The following is a 22,418-nucleotide window of genomic DNA, read 5'->3' on the forward strand; positions in this document are numbered from 1 at the left end:
CGCCACAGTGTAACTAATACCCTGTCCCCTGCAACGCCAGTAAGAAATACCACGTAAAACAAATGTGCTATTACTTACATCCAATAAGGGCAGCAGATTGCAAGGGGACAGGTTAATGGTGTACCAGCTGAACTTAGAAGACAGGTTTTAGAGCCTGTTTGAAGCCACTGGGGTGAGTTCTCTTTCTGAGTTTTAAAAACGTCACCAAGATGTTCTGACAAAAAACAGAAACTGATCTACACATCTAAAGAATGCATTAATTAAGAAGTTAAGATTACCAAGCTGCTCCTCAATGCCCCCTCCCTGGCATTGAACTGCTCCATACCTTGCCACACTCAACTACTGCTCCTAACTAAGTTACTGTGTCTTGTATTTGATTTTACTCTTATAGGTAACCGTACTCACGTTTTTGTAATTGCTCTTACTTGAATCTGATCTTATTGTACTTTCATAACTGCTCTTACCTGTATTATGATATTCAGTAATGTGATATTTTATAATGCGATACTTTGTACTGTGATATTTTGTAACAATTGTAAGTTGCCCTGGATAAGGGTGTCTGCTAAAAAATAAATAATAATAATAATAATAATAATAATAATAATAATAATAATAATAATAATAATAATACAGCCACATTGAAAAGCACTGACAGCTTACAGTTCCGCTGCTGTTGAGAGTTCTTGAGCAGCACTGGATTGTTCTGGTTCAAGTATAGAACTCTGCAGTGTCTCGATTACAGCTTTGTGGTGTTTATCAAGTACAATGTGTTGTACATGTGCAGCAGATTTTATTGTATTGGTATCTAAATACAAAGGAATTCTAAAATGAGCAGCGTTGTAGTGTCAAAAATCAATGTACGGCATTGTGCTACAGTTTTATATACAGCAAATGAAACTGACTGATTATATCTCTGCTTCTTTCTGGTGTGTTTTGTTTTATTACTGGTTTATTGCTTAACAGATAAAGCCAGCTTGTTACTCTATGCTATATATTTAGCTGACCCTTTTATAAAGTGATCACCAAAAACATGAAACTCCTGTTGCAAAATGCTTTGTCGTGCTGAAAATGAGTGTGTCGGATTGAAGTAAGCAGCACATTAACTGACTACAGGATCCAACACCCACTCAGTGCAGTGCGCAGCACCCTCTTCATAAGCAGCGGATCAGCCTGGGCTTGAGAACCAGGCTGTAAAGAGGTCTGTGCTGTCATCACTGTACAATTAACCAGCCCCCAGATTCCTAATCGTCGTCCAGACAGATTAGCCTCCTGGAGCTCTTTACAATTCAAGGTTAGGTTCCAAACTAGGGCTTGTTTCGTTTAGTTTTCTTTTTGTTTTTTTTAATTACTTTATGTTGTTTACAGTTTGAGAGTACGAACAAAAACAAAGCATCCTATATCCCACTTAAAAACATGACATTAAATTGCTATCCGCAATGATCTGCACCATTGAAATTATTAGGAGGTTAAAACAATGTGGCAGTGGAACAGCTAATGCTGACTGGACAAAACATTGTAAAAATCATGGTAAAGCACAGGAAACTGTGCACTAATTATAACAACATTATGTCAAAGTGTGTGATCTGGTTAACTTATACGGCTAAAAGTTGAAATAATGTTGAGGTGAAACAGTTAAACCAGTAATGGAGCCTAATATTAGGATAATAGACCCCCAGTGTACTGTCTCTATACCCAAGAGTCACATTAGATCAGATGGCACTGTCGTGATCACCAGTGAATTCAGCTTGCAGTGTTTTAATGTAAAGCTGAAAATATAAAGTCGCTATTTCCAGTGGTCTGTGAGATGTGAGGTTTTGACGCTGGCATCAGCAGCTTCGCAAAATTCCTGACAAAAAAAAGGGTTAATTGTTCTTGCAAGACCGAGATAAATCACAGAATACAGCTGTGTGCCGAGTATGAAGACACTATCTCAAATCTTTAAGAAAACAAAAGTGTCATGACCGTAAGGAGGCTGTGTGGTCTTGTGGTTAAAGAAAAGGGCCTGTAACCAGGAGGTCATCGGTTCAAATCCCGGCTCAGCCACTCACTCACTGTGTAACCCTTGAGCAAGTCACTTAACCTCCTTGTGCTCCGTCTTTCAGGTGAGACGTTGTTGTAAGTGATTCTGCCGCTGATGCATAGTTCACACACCCTAGTCTCTGTAAGTCGCCTTGGAGAAAGGCGTCTGCTAATAATAATAATAATAATAATAATAATAATAATAATAATAATAATAATAACTAGAGTTGCTAGCAACTATAAAGGCTTCCAAGCAGTTATCGTGAAATTTAAGCGCAAATATGAGAATACTTTTGAAAATTCCCTGAAATTGTCATTAAATCTAATATGGCTGCCACGCCATGTGACCAAAGGCCGCCATATTGACCACGCCACAACATCCCATAGTCCTCTACATCCATGTCAAATTTCGTGCATTTTGGTGCAGCCAATCAGAAGTTATAGGCAGTTTTATAGCCAGGTGCGTATGTTGATGATGTCATACATCACCGTTTGACCTTAAGGAGAGGTCAGAGATCACGGGCGATGACATTTTTTCATAGAGCACATATGACTTCCTATACGTGTTCCATTATAACTTTGACCCTGTCGGCACGCCTAGGAGTTAAAATTTCAACGTAAATTCCAATATGGCCACCGCTCCGTGTGAGCAATCGGTTTCAATCTTCAGCAGTTATTACTTTCCAAAGGTCTGCGCAATTGTGTTGACACTGAAGAGCATAAGTGCAACGGTGTTCTTGTTACGGGTTGCAAAAGTTTTTTTACAATTATCAATATGGCCGCCAAACCATGTTACCAAAATGTGTCATTTTCATATCACCAGTACTTTACGTGAGTCTCTATGGTCATCTAAAGTTTCATGACTGTAGTGTATTGTACCTTGGATTTATGCACGATTGTATGAAAATAGAGCCGTCGTGAAACGGTTATTTGCGCGCCACGGCCTTGTTTTTGTGTTTCCTGTGCTTTACCATGTTTTTACAATGCTCTGCCACACTTCCAGAGGTACTACAGTCATTCACAGTGTAATCCACCTCACAACCACCCCCACCATACAGTTCAGCATGCCTTTGCAAAGGGACAGTGTCTCATAAAGAAGTGCACAGCAAGAGTTTAATATCCATTGTGTTACCTCTTACACTGGCAACAGTATTACTGATGCTTCTGTTGTGCTGAAGTGCGACACAGATACAGACAAGTGTCTCTTTATATACGCAGATTGTAAAGAATATTCTTAAGTGTCACTGCAAGTGGATAAGCGACTCAAGATTTATGTAAAAATGTATGACACGGGATGGGTTGGCGGACTGGCACCTCCATACGGTACACCTCCAGAGTCTTACACCTGTGCAGAAGAATGTCCTCACCAAGTTCCATCACAGCTGGTTCTCATGGATGCTAGTAAGAATGTGCTTTAATCTGGGGCTCTCCTGCATTTCTTACCTGGGGGGGTGCATGCTTCCATGGAGGACTGCACTAGAACGGAGCGTCTCTTGGAGGGCATTGGCATTTTCCTCTCTTTGTATTTGGCCAGGGCTGCTTGAACTGCTTCAGTGTGCACATCTGTGAAGAGACACAGGAGTTTGCAGAAGATTTCACATGCTGCAGTACATCACGCCTGCCCCCTCTCCAGAGGCCAACACACAGCACCTTATCATCTGGCTCCAATGATTTTTTTTTCATTTTACCCCCAATTTTCTCCCAGTTTGCAATGCCCAATTATAGGCTCCAATGATTTTAATAACAAATTACAGTTTAGTGTGGCGTACATACTAGTGCTGCATGAACGGGTTATTCGGATGGAGCTCCACAGAAGTCAGGTGCAGACAATCAGGTCAGGTCATTGGTGTTAATTAGGCTAATTTACCATTCAAACTGAATCATGTGAACAAGCAGCTGCTTGGGTTTGTGAGGACTGCTGCTTTTCTTTGACTCTGTGGAGCACAGCAATCCAAGCAGCTGTTTCTTCAGATGTTTCACATGGAAAATTAGTCCGATCAGCACCACTGATCCTCACCCGATTGTCAGCGCCTGGTTTATGTGGAGAGCTCAATCCGAATAATCAGTTCGTGCAGCACTAGTACAGACAGACAGACGGAAGGACAGACAGACCGTCTCCTACATACAGGACAAACTCTGATACGCTCAACTGCTTGTGCTAAGTGTCCTTATTAGGTTTCACCACTATGGGACAAATGGTTCTCTAGATGTTGAATTGAGGTGTGATACTTTATTTTGTTTCCTTACCAGATCGAAAGCGCTCATCCCGTGAATTGGACGCGCGGGACTTCTGCTGCTTGCTCACAGCCGGGGCGGGCTGGGAGGAGCCTTGGATCCTGTTCTCAATCTGCAGAGAGGGGTCTACACCTGCAAACACAGACAGCTTCAATCAGGACAGCACACGCCACAGGGGAACCAACGCACCATCACTCGCTGCACGAAACGGGGAGAGAAAGTGAAACGCATTACTGTACATGACCAGACTGCTACTGGGTTGAGGCAGGAGGGATTGAATGACAGGTAATGAATCACACACACAAATGAAAATTTAATAAAGAGGAGCTTCTCACTTTCACTCCTTCCCATGTATACTGAGAGGTAATAAATTCACTGACTTCTCAGAACAGTGACGGTGGAGAGGGTGAGAGAGATATAGTAAGAGAAAGAGGGAAGTGGGCTAGAGAGATAGACAGAGGGGGAGACAGGGATAGAAGGAGGGAGAGAGGGATAGAGCACTGGAATATAGTTGGTAGTGTTGCAACAGGATATGCTCTGCGAATATAAACCAATTAAACAGTACATTCACAGTGGTAGTAAGCTGCTTTGCAAGTGTGCACCTGTTATCTTAATTCAGATACAGCCCAGAGAAACACATGGCTAATTTGAATTGCACAGGGTTTCACCCACACTGCGGAACCATGCAAATCACCTGACATTCTGGAACATACAGGCAGAGCACAGTAACTGGCAAAAGCAAATTAACCAGCAATAATGTGTATAAAAAAAAATTAATTAATTTCTAATCTGTTCAATACCGTGGTGCGTGTGTTCTGTGTGATTCCCTATTCATGTTTTTGCTTAGATCATTTTTTCTTGTGCTTACCAACTAATCCTGAAAGCACTCCTCAAGGCTGATTGTGGGGAGGCACATCACTGTCGCACAGTGCACAGTGCAACGCCAATATGCTTCCCCACACAGCCTTTAGGAGCCATTTCAGAAGCCATTTTTTGCAGGCATAGTTAGTAAGCCAGGGAACTATTGATCTGAGCACAAACAACAATAGAGAATCACACAGAACACACACATAATATAACATGAAACAGGTATGGAATTCAATATTCGGAAAATGTACAGCAGATGGTACAGAACAGCCCAGATCACAGTGGCAAGTATGTAGAGAGAAAGAATCTCAAGTCCTCGATAGCGACACCGCCTTTCTTGCCTGTGAGCGCTATCGTCACATTTGTAGGGAAGGCAGCAGACCCTGGTTTTGCAATTAGCAGCACTTCTCTCAGTTTTAATTACTACCAGTTAATATTGAAGAGGATTAGGAGCAAATCCAGATAACTGGCAGCCCGCTGTAGTATTGCACAGCAGGGTGAGCTAATCCAGCCCTCAATACAGCCACGCTGTGCCTGAACCTTCTACAGTGTTCCACCCTGTAAAGATCCAGATCCAGATGCCAGTCTGGTTTATCCCCTGCGCGAGGGCAGCAGCGTCAGCTGAGCCTGGCAGACCGCTGCCCAGACTTGCATTGTCAAGAGGCAGGGAATGAGGTAGTGCTGCCCTCATAGCAAATCTAGCACCCTGATACACTATAACCTCTCACATCACAGACAACGCTAACCTGCATTCCCTTCCATAGTAGCTCAATGCAGTGCAAACAGGCACAGCTTCTGGACCTTCACGTGAAAGACCTGATCTGGATTCTGAAGGGAGTGACTTTTATTATCAGTTAGTGGCTGCATTCAAACTTACAGGACACCTTTTACAGTTTGGACACACATTTGATTGGCTATCTGAACAATCAATAATAAATCAACAGATTTGATATCTGCACTCAAGTACAAAGATAATACCAATACACCACATTCCCAATATAATACATTCTGCATCGTGATATGCATGGCATACTATGAATAGATATGAATCACCATACAGTATCATTGTTGATAAAAAAAAGTGATAAAAATGGCAAAGCTTTTATTTAAAATGGGTTGCAAACAGTAGCAAGGCAATAGACCAACCCCTATATTATTTTTATTTGAGAAAAGACTGGCTGAACTACAAAAGGTCAGGTATGAACCTCTACATCACCATTCATCAATACAACACACTGTCCGTCTGTCCGTCCTCTAACTAACATTAACACCTGGTCCATCACGTGTTGGCTCTCAGCCCCTGTGGAATACAGCCATGCTTCTAATGCAGCCGAGAAACTTCTGCTTCAGCACAATCAATACACTCACTCACCCAACCCAGCCACTGCTCTGCAGGGAGACCAGGGCACCATCAGCAAGTCCCAGCAGCCAGGCATGCACTTTATTAGAGCCATCAGCAAATCAGGGCTACAGCATCACCATGACCCACAGCAGCCACAGAACAGCGAGACACACGCAGCTGATTTTAATAACAAGCCGTCTTCCCAATGCAGGAGAAGCAATACTGTACACAACAGATGCTTTCAATCAGAAATTATAAAAGCTTACCACTGTGTGTTTGTAGTTTATCATGCTTTTCATTTACTGTAGTTTGTCACTTTTATTAATACACTTTACCATACCTCGCTATTCTTTCCAATGCTTACCCAGGCTTTACCATGCTCTCACTATGCTTTACTACACTTTGCTATGCTTTTATTATGGGAAACTTTTAAAAGGGGTTCTCCATTACATAAATCACTGCAACATGTATTTGTGTGCTAGACTGAGTGTGTGCAGCATAAAGAAATAGGGAATATGAAATAAACTGGCCCACAACAACTAGGCAACATCTTTTAGTAACAAAGATTCTCACAGAAACAGTACCCCAATTGTATCAACTTACCAGGATTAAAGAACGACCGGGAGGGGAAACCCTGAATAGTTAATAAACCTTTCTTCTAAAACAGGCAAAACGATTTAATAAGCATGTCTCACGAGGGCTCCCCAAATGAAGAATGACCGTTCTTCAGTTTACCATGACAAACAGGTTTGTGGAGTGGAGAGGCTGTGTATGAGGCGGAGCCTCCTTCAGGTCTACCAGCTCAGCACTAGGAGCTAGTAAAGGGCACAGTTCTTTCTGAATGTTTTATTCATGAGGAAAGCATTCCCATAACAGTTTTTATTTGAGCTGGAACACGATGTCGATTTGCAGGGTTACTGAAAGGGTTAGCATAGAGATGCAACTTTTACCTGATTATTGATCGCCATGCCTTCAATTGAACACTCATCGATCAATTAAATCGCCCCGGTGCCCTATTTGTCTGTTACTAGCACTTGCATGTTTTCAGTTGTATTCGAATTCTCTCTCAAAGGCACTTCTTGTCTCTTGTTTTCTCCATGCATGTTTTATATTATTGTGTAATAAGCACATGCATGTTTTATATTACTGTGTAATAATCACGTTTTGGGTGGTATTTGAAGGCTTTTGTGAAGAGTCTATATAGTTTTATTGCTTCGTGCCTTGGAATAATAAAGTGCTCTCAATGCATTGGTTATTGCCCATTATTACCAGTCAGACGTTACCTACGTGTATTACACAGATCCCTATTCTGAAGAGAGGCAGGCCAGTGGTGGAATACAATTAAGTAACTTTCATCTTGAGCATTTTATTTTAAATGAGTGTATAAAAACAGAAGAAAAAAAAAAACTTGGCTAATACTCCTTTGTCAGTAAAAGTTCAAAATAATTAAATAAAAAAATACCTGCTTAAAACACAATGCTATTGCTGCCTGTACTGGTACCTCATAGCTGGTCCTGTGTTGGTTACACAGCTACATCCTTTGTTTCTAGTGATGTACATTTTGTGAGTCTGTATGAGGAGGCAGCTCTGCTTCTGGGCACTGAAACGGATGAATGATCAGTAACATACCAGGAGACTTGTTCAAGCTTCTTCAGTTCTTCAGTTCCTACCGTGTCTATATCAGTCCCCTGGACCACAGCACTGACGTTTAATATCCTCACAGCCAGCTAATAACCACATACAGCCCTCATTAAACGATCTCCCGAGACATTCCTGGTTCATTTCTCTTGATGTTTAAGGAGCGTGCTGCTCTCGGGTGCCATTCTCCTCAATTAAAACGTACCAAGCTGTATTCCCTTTCCTTTAATTTATAGAGAAGCGCTGCCCCAGGATTCACACATGCAGAGGACAATGCAGTGTGAAGTATGAAGTGAAAACCCATCATTAAGAACCACTTGATGAACTGTAATGAGCTGTGCGGTGCTTTTGGTCTTGTATCACAAAACAAACCACACTTACCTTTAGTACAATACAATATATAATGTAAGAAAGTACCCCGATGCATCAATACGTGATGAATCGATACAACTCTAATCAGTTTTGCAGGCTTCATTATTAATGCTCCCCCGTGATGAACAGGAGCTACTGTCCAGTCACTGTTCACCCTGTAGAGGCTTTCAAATCCATTTCCTTATCTCTTTTTCCAGACATTCAGTAACCCACAGGGCCATTGCTGATTTCCTGGTCACCCCTGATACAACAATGACTGCTTGTGAGCTCCGTGGTCTGGCAGTGACATTGTGTGTGAGTGGAACAGGGTCTGGCAGTGGTGCCAAGCGTGGTCTGGTAATGCTGTGGAAATGAGGACCACACAAAGGCTGATAAACATTGCAATAGCTGGCATTCACTAGCTTCTCTTGCGTCTTGAGTGGAGGCCTGGGCTGCTATCTTGTGTCAAAGTAAAATTAGTTTGTAAGCAGTCTCGAGGAGGTTCACCATCGCTCTATCTGAAAGATTTTCTTAGAATAACAAACCCATTTTAAACACAAGAATCAACTAACTGAACTGCTCTCCCTGCAGTGGTTTGGCTGTCCTGTTGGAAATGTTCTCAGCAATGTGCCTTCCCTTGCTTTTTCTTTTCTTGCTACGGTGTGCACCGCAAGACATGAAACATTTATACTTCCTAAAGCAAGCTCAACAAACAAGCAGTCCCCTGGGGCCTGTTTCCAGACTAAGTAATACAGCACACAGTACCAGCAGTAAGGGACTGGCTGCAACACCGCGCAACTCAAGGAACCAGAGAAGTCTATTAAAACATGTTGCAGAAAACAGCTGAACATAAAATTAGAAGCAGATGCTATATGTAGCACATACTTTACAGACGGGCTGTCCCTTAACATGGAGAATTATTACAAATGCAGATGGAATCCTGACAATTGCACTTTTCAGAACATTCCAACACATATTATTTTGGATAATGATATTAGCTATTCTTTTAATCAAAACTTGATTTACAATAAGAGGATATGTACAGATGACCCTGTCTCTCATGGTATAACATCTATTCTACTTTCACACACTGGGTGACAGAACTGCTTAGTACAATTAGCATCCTCTGTCACTGATTTAGGGACAGGAGAATCTTTTTTTAGTTCCAATAATTCTCAAATTCTCTGTATTTATTACATTTAACCTCTTCAATATTGGGATGTGTTGTGTGGATTGATGGATACTGAGATTTAGTTTGTCAGAATAGTTTTCTGTCCTACTGTATGTTTGAATTGATAGAAGAAGGCTGCATCTCCCTGCAGGACAGCAGCTTCAGTGAGATGTGATAGTACAGGGCTGTTAGCTACATGGACATCTGCTTTGTGTGCATGACTGATCATATTCCTGCTGTTTGAAGAACAGTCTTAAAACTCAATGCAATACCCTGGAGGAATCAGAGGCTGTAATCATGACGGAATGGTCACTTGTCCATCAGTTTAAACTAGTGCCGGGCCGTTTGTTTGAATATTCGTATATTTGTCCCAGTACTAATTTAAATACCCTGCAGACTCGAAGCAGCGTAACTTTTCGTTGTCTCCCCGTTCGTGAGCATCTGTCTCAGCCAAGTATAACACAGGAGTTTTACATCATCGACACAGACTCACAAGTCTCTTATTTGGGGTTGATCCTTCATGTTCACGTTGAGGTGTACTGTGAAATGTGTATCGGTGTAGAATAAGGTTCATTTGCAGGTAAGGACCAGCGTCCATGAAGTAGCACATTTTTTATTCCATATTCCTACATCTAAGGGGTGTCCAATCACAGTCCTGAATGGGCATTCTACTCCAGGTTTAATAGGTAACATTATATCATTAACTCCACTACTTACAGTAGGGTTTGGATCAAGGTTTAATGAGTTCAATTATACAATTTAGAACAAGGCTGGAACAAAGACCAGGAGTGCCCTGATAATATATATATATATTTACCTTGAATCTGGGGGATGTAGGGCGCCAGCAGCTTGGCTCTTTTCTTTTCGTAGCCCTTCTGTGTGATGTCCCCTGAAAGGAAGCAGAGAGACTGCTTATTCACTGTGCGCAGGGCAGGCAGGAGACGGTGAGGGCCAGGCTGTGCGAGGTTTGCTCACAACACTGCAGTGCACTTCTGTTCCAGGCAGTGGCACAGACAGGGGCTCCAGTGTTCACAACAAACCAATTAGCACAGCGAGACAGAGAGATCAGACCATGGGTGACAGAACACAGAGCGGCCCTGTCACTGACTGACCGGCTCCTCTCTGCTCCTCACTTCCCAGAGCCCTTCCCATAACCTACAGGAGGAGCAAAAACAGCGACTGCTATACACACACCTTACCAGCTTATAAAAATGAGAACGGTATTTCAGCCTTCACTGCCAATACACTATAGCTGCATTTCTGGTGCAGCAGGTATTGGAACTCCTGGATACTGAACAGACTGACCCATTAGATAAAATTACCACATCAGAAATGAGCACTTCAGGCATTTAAACGGAGGGGCTTGCAGATAAAGAACTATGTGCTGATAACGCTGAGCTCTGAGAATCTTACCCACAAGTCTGAGAGCCCTACGCTGTTTGGAAGCTACTGTAGTGCAGGCAGCTTTTCTGAGAGAAATAAAGCAATTTATTAAGAAACAAACTGTGGTTGCAGGAAGTTCAAGTACATATTGGAAGCGTGGCTTCTTGCTAGTTTAATGCATGTACAATTTTTTTTTTTTTTCAATTCTGTGACGTACTCAGATCCAGAGTTTTAATGCATTTTTCAGTTGATTTTTTATACAGAGATTTAAACAAATACCGTATTGTAATGTACACTCCAGTTCAAACCATGTATTAACAAACGATTATTCCTGCAAATCCAGTGTAGCATATCTAAATCCAAGGCATGTGCGCCACCCCCTCCCCTCACAGTGATAGGGATCGAGGGCTACATGCTCGCCTCACTCACACCGCACAAGCGGTAACAATAATCCTGATCATTAATACTGTGCATGGTAATGGCAGCAATTATGGATTAGTGCAAGTGATTTATTTCCCAGCGTCTGGTAATTGCTGCCAGGAGAAATCTAATTTCGTTACATAGAACATTACAGCGAGCATAATTACAGCAAGTCAGGATGAAAAATATCGAATTATACAGTACAAAATACTGACGGATAAGTTTTTGTTTTTGTGTTTTTTTTTTTCTCCTGTTTGTTTATTAAGCAGACAGCATTGTTTCATGCGTGACATCTACTTCAGGCTAATTTGATGAAAACAAGTCATTTAAATCGACTGCTTTCTAAAAACGGATTCAAGTACAACTGTGCCTAAAGTGGAGGAGAGAATGGGAGATGTTCATTTCAAGACAGACATAGAAAGGTACAGTACATGCAGATAGACAGACAGATAGTATACATCAGTAACTTTAAAAAACTACTAACTCAGGACTCTAGAAATTAGACTCCGCTAACGCTAGGGACTGAGTAGGAAATGGAGGTCAAAGGTCACACAGAGTTCAGTAAACTTGTCTTCCCAGCGTGGATGAACATTGAACCAGGAGACAGACTGTGGGTTTGAACACACAGGAAGGTTTGAGTGTGAGGGTCTGACAAGTATTAGTCCCTGTGTACTGTACCCGCCACTGCGCCCCACAGCCCTCCTACAGCAGCTTCTCAATCTTTATAATTCTCCTAAAAGGAACCAATGACCCAGCAATGGCGCTTATTCTTTAATGCAGAACAACCAAGGCCTTCAAAAAATAAACAGCTCTCTCACACATCACATTTTTTTTTTTTTTTTTTTATAAATTTAGTAGTCGCCAATTAGTTTTTTTTTGTTGTTTTCTCCCCAATTTAATAGTGTCCAATTATTTTTTATTTTTTTTGTTTAGCTCAGCTTACCGCTACCACCCCCGCGCTGACTCGGGGGCGGCAAAGATGAGCACACGCTGTCCTCTGAAGCGTGTGCCATCGGCCGACCACTATTTTTTCACACTGCAGGCTCACCATGCAGCCACCCAGAGCTACAGCGTCGGAGGACAGAGCAGCTCTGGGCAGCTTACAGGCAATCCCACAGGCGCTCGGCCAGACTACAGGGGTCGCTGGTGCGCGGTGAGCCGAGGACACCCTGGCCGACCTAACCCTCCCTCCCCCGGGCGGTGCACGGCCAATTGTGCGCCGCCCCCTGGGAGCTCCCGTCTTCAGGTCGGCAAAGGAATAGCCTGGACTCAAACTCGCGATGTCCAGACTATAGGGTATATCCTGCACTCTAAGCGAGTGCTTTTAATGGACACGCCACTCGGGAGCCTCATACAACACATTTTGATTTCATTTTCACTCAGATGAAGCCCATTTTTCTGCCACAAGTTAATTTCCTTCCTGTTTGACAGGAATTAGGTCCCCACCTGCCTTACGGTCACTGTTGTATTGCTGCTCATTGGACACCGTGGGGTCCTTTTTACCTGTAACACAGGAAGGAAGTGAAGAGGGGAGAAGAAACCAAGTACCATACTCATATCAACATGCTGTGTAAGCCTGACACCACATACTGTAGACTCCTACATGCAGAACTCCAAGCTCAGGTTAGGGTTCAAAATAAAAATAGTGCAGAAAACAGAAAACAACAAGGGACTTGTGAAAATGCTACTAATGTATGCAAATGAGAGAGAAGAGACTTTGAAAAGCATTACATCTTTAATTTAGTATCTCTATCTATTCGTTTTATATAAAAATAAAAACTGTATATTTAGATGGTCCTGCAGAAAATAGCTTCAGAATCGTTTAGTGATATAAATGAATTTCAAAGTTCTTCTGTCCACAGGGAACAAAGCAGGAGAGGACGGGACTCCAAATTGCAAGGCTGACAAAAATCTAATCGATCATTTAGGAGCTTGAAATTGGCAGGCACCCTTACACTCAAGCATGCAGGTTCTTATGATTTTGCAAAAAAAGATGCAAGTTCAGCAACCTTCAGCCAGGAAGCCATTTGTCAACGTTGGCAGGACCCGACCCCCTCTCTTAATCAATACCCAATCAGGTTAGGATAGGAGTCTCCGGGGAGCAGGGCAAGCCAGAGAGAGCGTCACACTTAACCTCCTCCTGTGTGTGTGTGATGGTCCCAATTGGCTATGTGGATTATGCATAATAAGATCAAATGGTAATTTAATGATGGACCATTTTGTTAAAAGACAAATAATTCAATAAGTATCCATACCAACTATAAAACACACATATTCTTCATTCAAGAACCATTTGGTGACCTACAAATAAGCTATGTTGTGCTTTTGGTATCACAGTACAGCCGATACATACCTCTATTACGAGACGATGGATCATGTCAAGAAAGCATTCCCATTCCAGGGCACATGATGAATCATTACACCCCTATTTCCTACGAGACCCACTCAGGGTGTCTGATGCTTTCCTTGTGTGTTCACAGTAAAGCATGAGACAACAGAATGCAATTCGAATCACAACAAACTTACTGAGATTGAATCCAGTATCACTGAAATGAATTGAAATGGCAACTTCACCAGTACAGTTGTAACGCTTACCTTTCCAAAGTCTTCAATGAGGAATACATGAGCATCATTCTGATGTGTGGTGCAGTTACTGCAGGTCAACCGATTTAACAGAGAGCATCCTAACTGGCAGAATACAGTAAATGATATTGCCTGTGATTCCTGACTTACGAGTCGGTACAAATCTAATAGCAACTGTAACGCCCTTCTGTAAAGTGAAGTGAAAGGCATGGGGGCTGTGCTGTTCAGTCATTAGCTTGACTATACAACAAGGATTCTGGCTCCTTACAGGTACAGTGAGCTCCTAAATTTGGGAACCCTTTGACCTTTCTCCGGCCTGTACAAAGCCACTTGTCTGCTTGACTCAGTTTCTTCTACTGTAGTTTCAGCTCAATTACACTGGTAAAGGCTCTTGCCAAAACGTGTGTCTGCTTGGCTCCGTGTCTTCTAGTTTCAATAACACGGATGCACTAGCTGAGATGCTTGTCTCTACCAACACATAGAGTACTGCAGGTTTCTCCCTATATCCCAAGGTTCTCCAGAGGCCAGTGTTTGGTACAGTAGGCGGTATTTCAGTAGACACTTGACCCCTGCTTTCTCTCAGTCTGGAGCAGTGTTAGCTCTTGTGATATCTGAGAGAGTGTGGCTCGCATTCCTGCAAGCAGAGCCGAGTATGGCAGCCAGGAGGGACCCGAGCAGATAAAAGTGAGTCTGGGGTGAAAGGTTGTGCTGCCTTTTCCTGCTCCCCCTCTTTCTCTGTCTCTGTGTCTGTATCACTGTATCCCTGAGCCAAACACTGCTCCATTCTTCAGCAGGAAATCTGGCAGAGGTTACTGCGAGGACACAATGAGAAACAGCAGCAAATGCAAAGGAGCCTGGAGCAGTTACAGAAATGAAGCTCACACTAGGGAGGAATGGTTATCAAGGCTGGGGTAGACATTCATCTGGGTGCTTTGTTTTTTTCTTTAGTAAAGGATAGAGATTTTTCAACACTACATATTTAGTAAAAAAAAGCTGCTTCTTTGGTACTGTACCTAATCCCTTTTGTGTGCCGTGAGCACGTGTCCCGATTGCAGCGAGACCATGGATTTGACAAGAGCACAAGAAATGATTAGGCACCAGCAAACGGCAGCAATTTTTAATCTCTAGCGTTGTATCGGAAATCTCGGCATATAAAAAGTATTAAAAAAGAAGCATATAAACAAAATTGATTTTTCAACACAAGAAAAGGATGATGTTGATATAAAAGATAAGAAAATAGCCTTGATTAGTGCTTCCTTTAAAAGGGAGGGGGACGGCAGTGCAAATATCCTTGAATAGTGCTTCTTTTAAAAGAGAGGGGGACGGCAGTGCAAATAGCCTTGAATAGTGCTTCTTTAAAAGGGAGGGGGACGGCAGTGATGAGGTTGCTTGACGAGCTAAGGAAATGTCCTATAAAGGGGATCAGTGATAATGTTGCAAGTGCTAGTAAGAAAATGGATTTTAAACCATGGTTCGTACAGCTCTAAATCAGCACCAGTCTCACGGAGAGACACAGCCCTGTTCTAGGAAGCGGACAGCCAGGCTAGCACCTCAGGGTGTCTGTATAATTTAACACAAGCCTCAGACTGGAAGACAGCCTGTCAACACTGCAGTAGATACAGCCGTTAGTCAAGGTGAAGGCAGAGCTCTCAACAGAGACAACAAAAAGAAACTGAAACCCTGCCCAACACGGGGGTCTAGTTCAAGAACTGTGTGGTGAGAGCGTGTGTGCATGTCATCATGATACATTAAGCACCGCACACTGTAGCTACTTATACTGTAATCCACCAGCAGTACATTACTTGACATGAATAAATGTGATCTAGTTTTGAATACATGCTTTTTCGTCTGGCTAGCTTGAATTCTGCTATCAAACATTCTGAATCCTCAACATCGTGTACATCAGGAGAGACTGGACCTGCCTGCGTTTCTCCCTGCTTTCCATCATTAGAAGACTGTGTCTTAACACCACTGTACAGTGCCAGCTCATTACAGCTGCCAGTCCCTCCCTCCCTGCCTCTCACCACATGGATTCAGACGCAAAGCCCTTTCAGGATGGCACATGCTCATTAGTGGATGTCAGACTCCAGCCTGCCATCCTTTTTAAAACTGTCAGCACATTTGCAACTAGAAGATATTTCAAATTCCTCATCAAAAGGGAAGAGAAACACACTTCAGCTCTCCAGATGGAGAGCTGGATCTTTTATGCAGTCATTCCTATTCAAAACACAGCTCTCTTTCTTTAGGAAAGTGACATACTGTATTTTCAATTTTAAAAACAAGGAAACGTATTCTATATATTTATCATAAACACTGACGAAGCATATCTCAAACATCTGTTTGAAGTGACCGAGGAGTAGCATTTGCAGGGAACATGCGATTTTAAAGGGAAAGCAGCAAGGCATGTTCTAGCTGAAAGGTTATCTAATTGACTGTTTTTTTCGTTTTTTTTAAATAGTTTTACCTTACAAATGCACAATAAAAATATCAACCCCAATCATTAACATTTTTTTTCAAAACGTTCTTGTTCTTTTCGATTTGACTTGTTTTAAATATCCTACCTTGTTAAACAACAGAAATAAAATCTTACTAAGATCTGGTGCCTTACAGTATTTTGCAGATGAAAAACTAGACTATACAATATATTGACACTTTAAAACACAAAGATTTGTATCCGACAAGGCAGTTATAGCACATATTTAATGTAACACTTTTGCCCCAGCTCTGGTTATTAGCAGAAGTACTGAATCTTTCTTTTCAGTCGCTGCCTCATTGTCTTAACACATGATGTGCAGTCTGAGTGCTCTCCCTACAGCACAGTTTAAAGGTTCGTCCCTGTACACTACCTTACATTCCTGCCCAGACCTTTCGCAGGTTCCTCCAAGCCTGGTATTGCAGAGCTGCTAGTCCAGCAGGACGACACACTCACTCCGGCTGTAATCAGATGAGACTCACAACAGGGTGCTTGAAGCACAGTCACAGAGGCAGGCTGGCAGCACCTCTATAGTTTAAAATGAAATAAATATTTTCTCTCCCTTGCTCAAATGCTGAAATCCTTGGAGTTGTGAAGGAACCAGAAGGATGCTGGCTGGCTGGCTGGCTGGCTGGCTCCCTACTGTAGATGTGTCTGTTTGTCAGTGTGGGAGAGCTGAATTAAAAGTCAGGCAGTGCTGCTTTGCAGATTTCTTTGTTCCCTTTTATAAAAGCTTGCAAACCCTCCCCCCCAGCTTCCCTGGCTCTTCACACAAAGCCATGCTGGGATCAAGCTGTCAAAGCGATCCCCCCCCCCCCACACACACCCATACACTGACACTGACACACATACACACTCACCCCCACCCACTGACCCACACACACACACACACACACACACACACAAACTCAACCCCACACACATTCACAAACACACACACCCTCACATTCACAAACACTGACACATACTAGGTGGACCCACCCACTGTCCCAGACCTACACAGTCACATCTGGCTTAGGCTGTGAAGTCCTCAGCTGCTGTCCCTCTCCTCTCCTCTCTCTCCCTCTCCCTTTCCTGACAAAGGGGGGCTGAGGGTCTGACTAGCAGAGAGAAAGATCTTCTCCAATGTTCAAGACCAGCCCATTGGAAGACCATTCAGGTCTAGGGCTGCATCTGTAATCAGTTACCAGGATAATTAATTTCACTTCAAAGGGGGTTTATTGTAACCATCTTGCTGAAACGGTTACATACTGAACTAAACATTAAAATTAAATCAACACAAAACATTACAGACTTAAAAAAAAATGCAGGGTCAATTGAGTGCTACCAAAAGAACAAAATGAAAACTGCTGTGTAATAGGAGTGTTACTTCCATGCCTGCAAACTGGTGACCAGCTCTACTGATGCTTTTCGTTGTGCACATAGCAGCTGTCTGCAATGCATTTCTAACTAAGGCTGTAAAGGTTTGAACAATAATTGGTTTTCCATTTTTTTCAAAAAAAAGTTTCACCATTTACTGTATTCTGATGTATTTTAAAATGCTGGAATTGGACACCTGAACACTACATTCAAGAATTAAAAAAAAAATTCAACAGGAAAATGTCAAAGTACTAAATCGATGAAAAATAAAAATTCAAATGATGTTTATTTACAGTGTTACATTTTTCATCTGTCATTATTTGTGCCAACAGTGGGCTGCAATGCCTAATGCAGCTGAACAGGTGGGCCTCAGGTAAAAAAAAACGCCTTGTTTATGTGATATTAGCAGTTGGAAGTAGAGGCGACGGCTTAACAATACCATTATAAATCTGCCCTGACTGGGATTCTGGAGGATACAGAGAGAACACACAGTGCTGGTGGTCTAAGCAGAAGCAACGGAGAGTCAGACAGAAGACACGTGTTATAAACTATCCCTTCTGCAGAGAACAAACACTCGACCGGGAATTCATTACAAAAACTAAAAAATAAACAGTTAAGATTTCAAAGCAAAACTAGACAAACAAAGGAGATGTGTTACCTTTTATTGGACTAACTAAACAATAATTATGTAGGAAAGAGAGATTGATGTTTACATTGCTTTCACCTGAAGAAGACACCTTTGAAGTCTTGAAAGCATTGTGATTAATTATTGTTTAGCTAGTCCAATAAAAAGGGATCACATCTCCTTCTCTTTGTCTATCATCTGCAGACTGACACATCTCCCATTTCATCTATCAAAAGCAAAACTTGAACTTTCAATTCCAGAACGACCCTGAATGAGATCCACCTGCCACAAGGACACTCTATTGTATTGTACTGTACATGTATCAATGCAACTGTGTACCTGCAGTTGACAAGGCACAAAATGCACATCCGTGAGAGTCTGTAACACAGACGGCAGCAAAGCATTTCGCAGGGCTGGAGTCTCACACGTGCCCCACAGAGATCTGTGTCAAAACCACGAGGAATGCAGATCTCTGCATGAGCAGAGTAATAAAACACAGCAAAGCAAAATCAGTATATGTCTGATATTGAGCCAACATGGGAAACATCTTTTTCACAGGCCGATTGAGGGGGGCGCGCCTGCAATGTGGAGAGATGCTGATCGCAGTGCAGGAGTGCCTCTTCCACCCCGAAGTCATCACACACATACACACTGACAGACACCAACTCACTCGCACGCACACACTCTCAGACACTCATAGACACACACACACACACACACACACACACACACACTCTCACAGACATCAACTCACTCGCACGCAGACTGTCACAGACACACACACACACACTCACAGACTCTCACAGACCCCACACATTGAACTGTGCCAGGCACACAATGAGATCTGCCAGGTTCTGCAATAATGTTCAGTTAGATAAAATGCCCCTCAATGGTGTTTCACTCTCGAACAGAACTTCTTGTTTACTATGACATTCTTCCACAGTTTAGTTATTTTCATTAAGGCTGCAGACTGTTCCTCACAGTCCGATTTTACAATAAAACAGAATTCCTTGCTGCCTGTTGGACTAAATTCTCCCTTACATGTAGTAATAAAGGAAACTTACAAAATGTAATTTCCTTCAACCTGTTTTAAGCAGGCAAGTATAAATTAAAAACAGAAAGAACCCTAATTGATGTGAAAAATTAAATTATGCTTTGGCCATCATTTGCAATCTATTACGTTTTACACAAACGTATGTTTTCCCTTTCTAAGAGCGAGTTGTGAGAAGCCTCACTGTGAGTGTGCTCTGGTTGTTCTAATTACTGGCCATTGCGAATGCAGCCCTGCAACTTGCCTTATAAATAGTGCAACAGATCACTCAATTGAGAGTCATTAGTTTATTATTAGTAACCGTTAGCGCAATGAAAGCGGTTTAGGTAAGTCACCTAAACTGACAGAATCCTTTTTAGTTAAAATAGATCTTAAATGTGTAAATTCTAGTTCATTATTTAGTTAAATTACAACACACTACTTTTTTTGAAACAGATCCGGCTACCGAAACTTACAGTTAACCTTCTGAATACAATGTGATTAAAAAAAAAAAAAAACTATATTTTCAGGCAATATTGAAATAAATTAGTAAATACAATTTTGACAGGACCTGGAAGAACTAAAATGAGTGCGGAATGCAATACAACAGAAAGTGAGGCTCACCCTTACAGCACTGCATTCAGTCAGTCAGGAAACAGAGGCAGCTTCCGCCATTCTGTGCATCCTGAACTGTGGAATTAAGGAGCCAGCCTGCATCCTCTTCACTCACTGCTTTCCAATTCCCATTTCCACGTCCAGGGCTGCTCAACTCATCGGCTGTGAGCGCCGCGACGGGTGACACACAATCCTCGGGATGCAAACTCTTTAGCAAAGGCAGCTGATCTACTTACAGGAGCTTAGCAGCCCGATCGCTGCCAGCCCTCTCCCACCTGCCTAGACTGCCTGCCTGCTTAGACTGCCTGACTGCCTGCCTACACTGCTAGCCTAGAATGCCTGCCTGGAATGCTTAGACTGCCTGCCTGCCAGCCAGCCTAGACTGCCTGAATTTAAAATACATGGACCGCAGCATTCACTGTGTATTATTGTATTATGTTCATGCTTTATAGTGAGTTCATATGTACAGCTGACCCAGTCTCTTCTGGTACGAGATCTGGGTGACAGAACCGTTCAGCCTCACCTTGCAGTCCACTTGCCCACCCAAAGTGCTCATGAGTAGACACTCTTATACATTCAGGGTCACCTGGACATGTAAACTTATATAAGAGACAGGGTCAACTAGACATGTTAACTTAAAACTAGAATTCTGTATTGCGGGATCTGCAGAGGCAACACCATCATGGCATCTAAACTGTGCATTGCAAATAATGGCATCACCATGACCAACTTCCTTTGAATGAATATCCTGGAAAGCGTATAGAAATCAGGTTTGTACCTAACTGAGTGCTACCTGAATCAGATCAGTTCAAGGTGAAAATAGAGGACGGCGGTTTGCATTTCACAGGTTTGCTTCACTCGCGCATAGAAAACAAGTTTGTACCAGACGGACTGTCCAGTTTCTCCATTTTGAATCACTGGCTGTACAGAGGGTTGACCTGCTGTTGTGTGAGAGTACAAGCTGAGTGCCGCACTGAGAGTTATGGATGGGCTGAAAAGGGGTAGGGTGTGAATTAAGGCAGGTCATTCGTTTGCTTTTAAACAGTCTTGTTGGTCACAGTAGACAGTCAATGACGTATTCATGTAGTGCACTATGTGAAAATCCCATTAATGGAACATTGTGCTTCCCAGTCTGGGCTCCACACGGAGTTAAATCAATGTAATTACACTATAATGCAGCTCATCACTCACAGGATTGTTGAAGAATCACAACCAGATTTGTTTTCCCTACAGTTTATTCTAGGTTTTGTTTTTGCAGTGTGTAGATGAGCCAATGTGCACCAGGCTTCACAGTTCAATTTACAGCTAACCGTAGACACTGAAGGAAGGTGTCCTCCAATCCTATGACTAAATCCAATTTCCTAGGAACTCAATAACGGATGTAAGCGAGCTACCAGCCTCTGGAGGAGAAAAGCCAGCCCTGCAGGTGTCTGCTTGAGCTCACCAGACGACTGGCCGGTAGCATCCTCTTTAGTGCGATGAGGAGAAACAGTCCCTGCCAGTTTTGTCTCCCAAACCCGCAAGAGCACCAGAGCCAATTCGACACTCCCTTTTTGAAATCCCCAGAGAAGCCTGGAGATTTCGCAGGACACGATTTTTGTCAGGACACGAACCTGCACTCCCTTGACTGTATGACTCACCCTGCACACCACGCAGTCATGCCTTTACCAGGGATGACAGTCAAAGTGACCCCCCAATTACTTCAGGAGTGAAGGGGACATTGTCTGGGAATTCTGATATGCAGTATTGCTCATTCTGTGTGGTTTTGTAATAATGCTGGCACATCAGAGAGCCAGACAGCTTCGCTTCATGGTCCCCTCGCCCAAACTGCACAAGATGACATCTCTTATACAAGACACTACCTGCACACCACTGATGAACTTCTATTATAAATCGCATATCAAAAACAAACCAATCACAGTGAAGTATTTGCCAAAATTCCAGTACCTTATCCTGTGTACAGATGTCATCCAGTGCATAGAACGCACCGTTAACAAAATAATTCATGCCTGGAGTTAAGAAAATATTATCGACATAACATATCTTATAAAGAGACACCCTGCACATGACATATTAGCTTATAATGTAATAATGTATAATGTAGCAGGAGCCTGGATAACATTAAGCTGTACATTCGAAATCTAAATTCTAAATCTACTCCCAAATAACTGACATTAAGCAGGCGAGTTGCAGTGTGAAAACATGAAGCGAGCAGAGTCTCGCATCTATGTACACAGTTTCCTTTCCTGTTAATTCTGCTGATAAGAAACGCAGACTGACATAAAGCAAAGCTCCTGACAGCTGGCC

At 42.5% G+C, this 22,418-nt stretch overlaps 1 protein-coding gene across 8 annotated transcripts in view; it reads right to left on the bottom strand.

Annotated features, from left to right (window-relative positions):
- Positions 1-22,418, bottom strand: part of LOC117406140 (disco-interacting protein 2 homolog A-like) — a 133,244-nt gene that overhangs the window by 59,930 nt on the left and 50,896 nt on the right. For 6 of the 8 annotated variants that reach the window (XM_059032033.1, XM_034009995.3, XM_034010015.3 and 3 more), the window contains exons 2-4: positions 10,441-10,512; positions 4,267-4,386; positions 3,463-3,582 (exon numbers count right to left, since the gene is read on the bottom strand). In XM_059032033.1, the coding sequence (XP_058888016.1) occupies positions 3,463-3,582; positions 4,267-4,386; positions 10,441-10,512 (312 nt within the window). Of the gene's footprint in view, positions 1-3,462; positions 3,583-4,266; positions 4,387-10,440; positions 10,513-16,855; positions 17,110-20,120; positions 20,237-22,418 lie in introns of those variants that run through there. The other 2 variants (XM_059032031.1, XM_059032034.1) reach the window with 2 other exon arrangements.

The sequence above is a fragment of the Acipenser ruthenus genome, chromosome 10 (assembly GCF_902713425.1).
Source record: "Acipenser ruthenus chromosome 10, fAciRut3.2 maternal haplotype, whole genome shotgun sequence".
NCBI classification, from domain to species: domain Eukaryota; kingdom Metazoa; phylum Chordata; class Actinopteri; order Acipenseriformes; family Acipenseridae; genus Acipenser; species Acipenser ruthenus.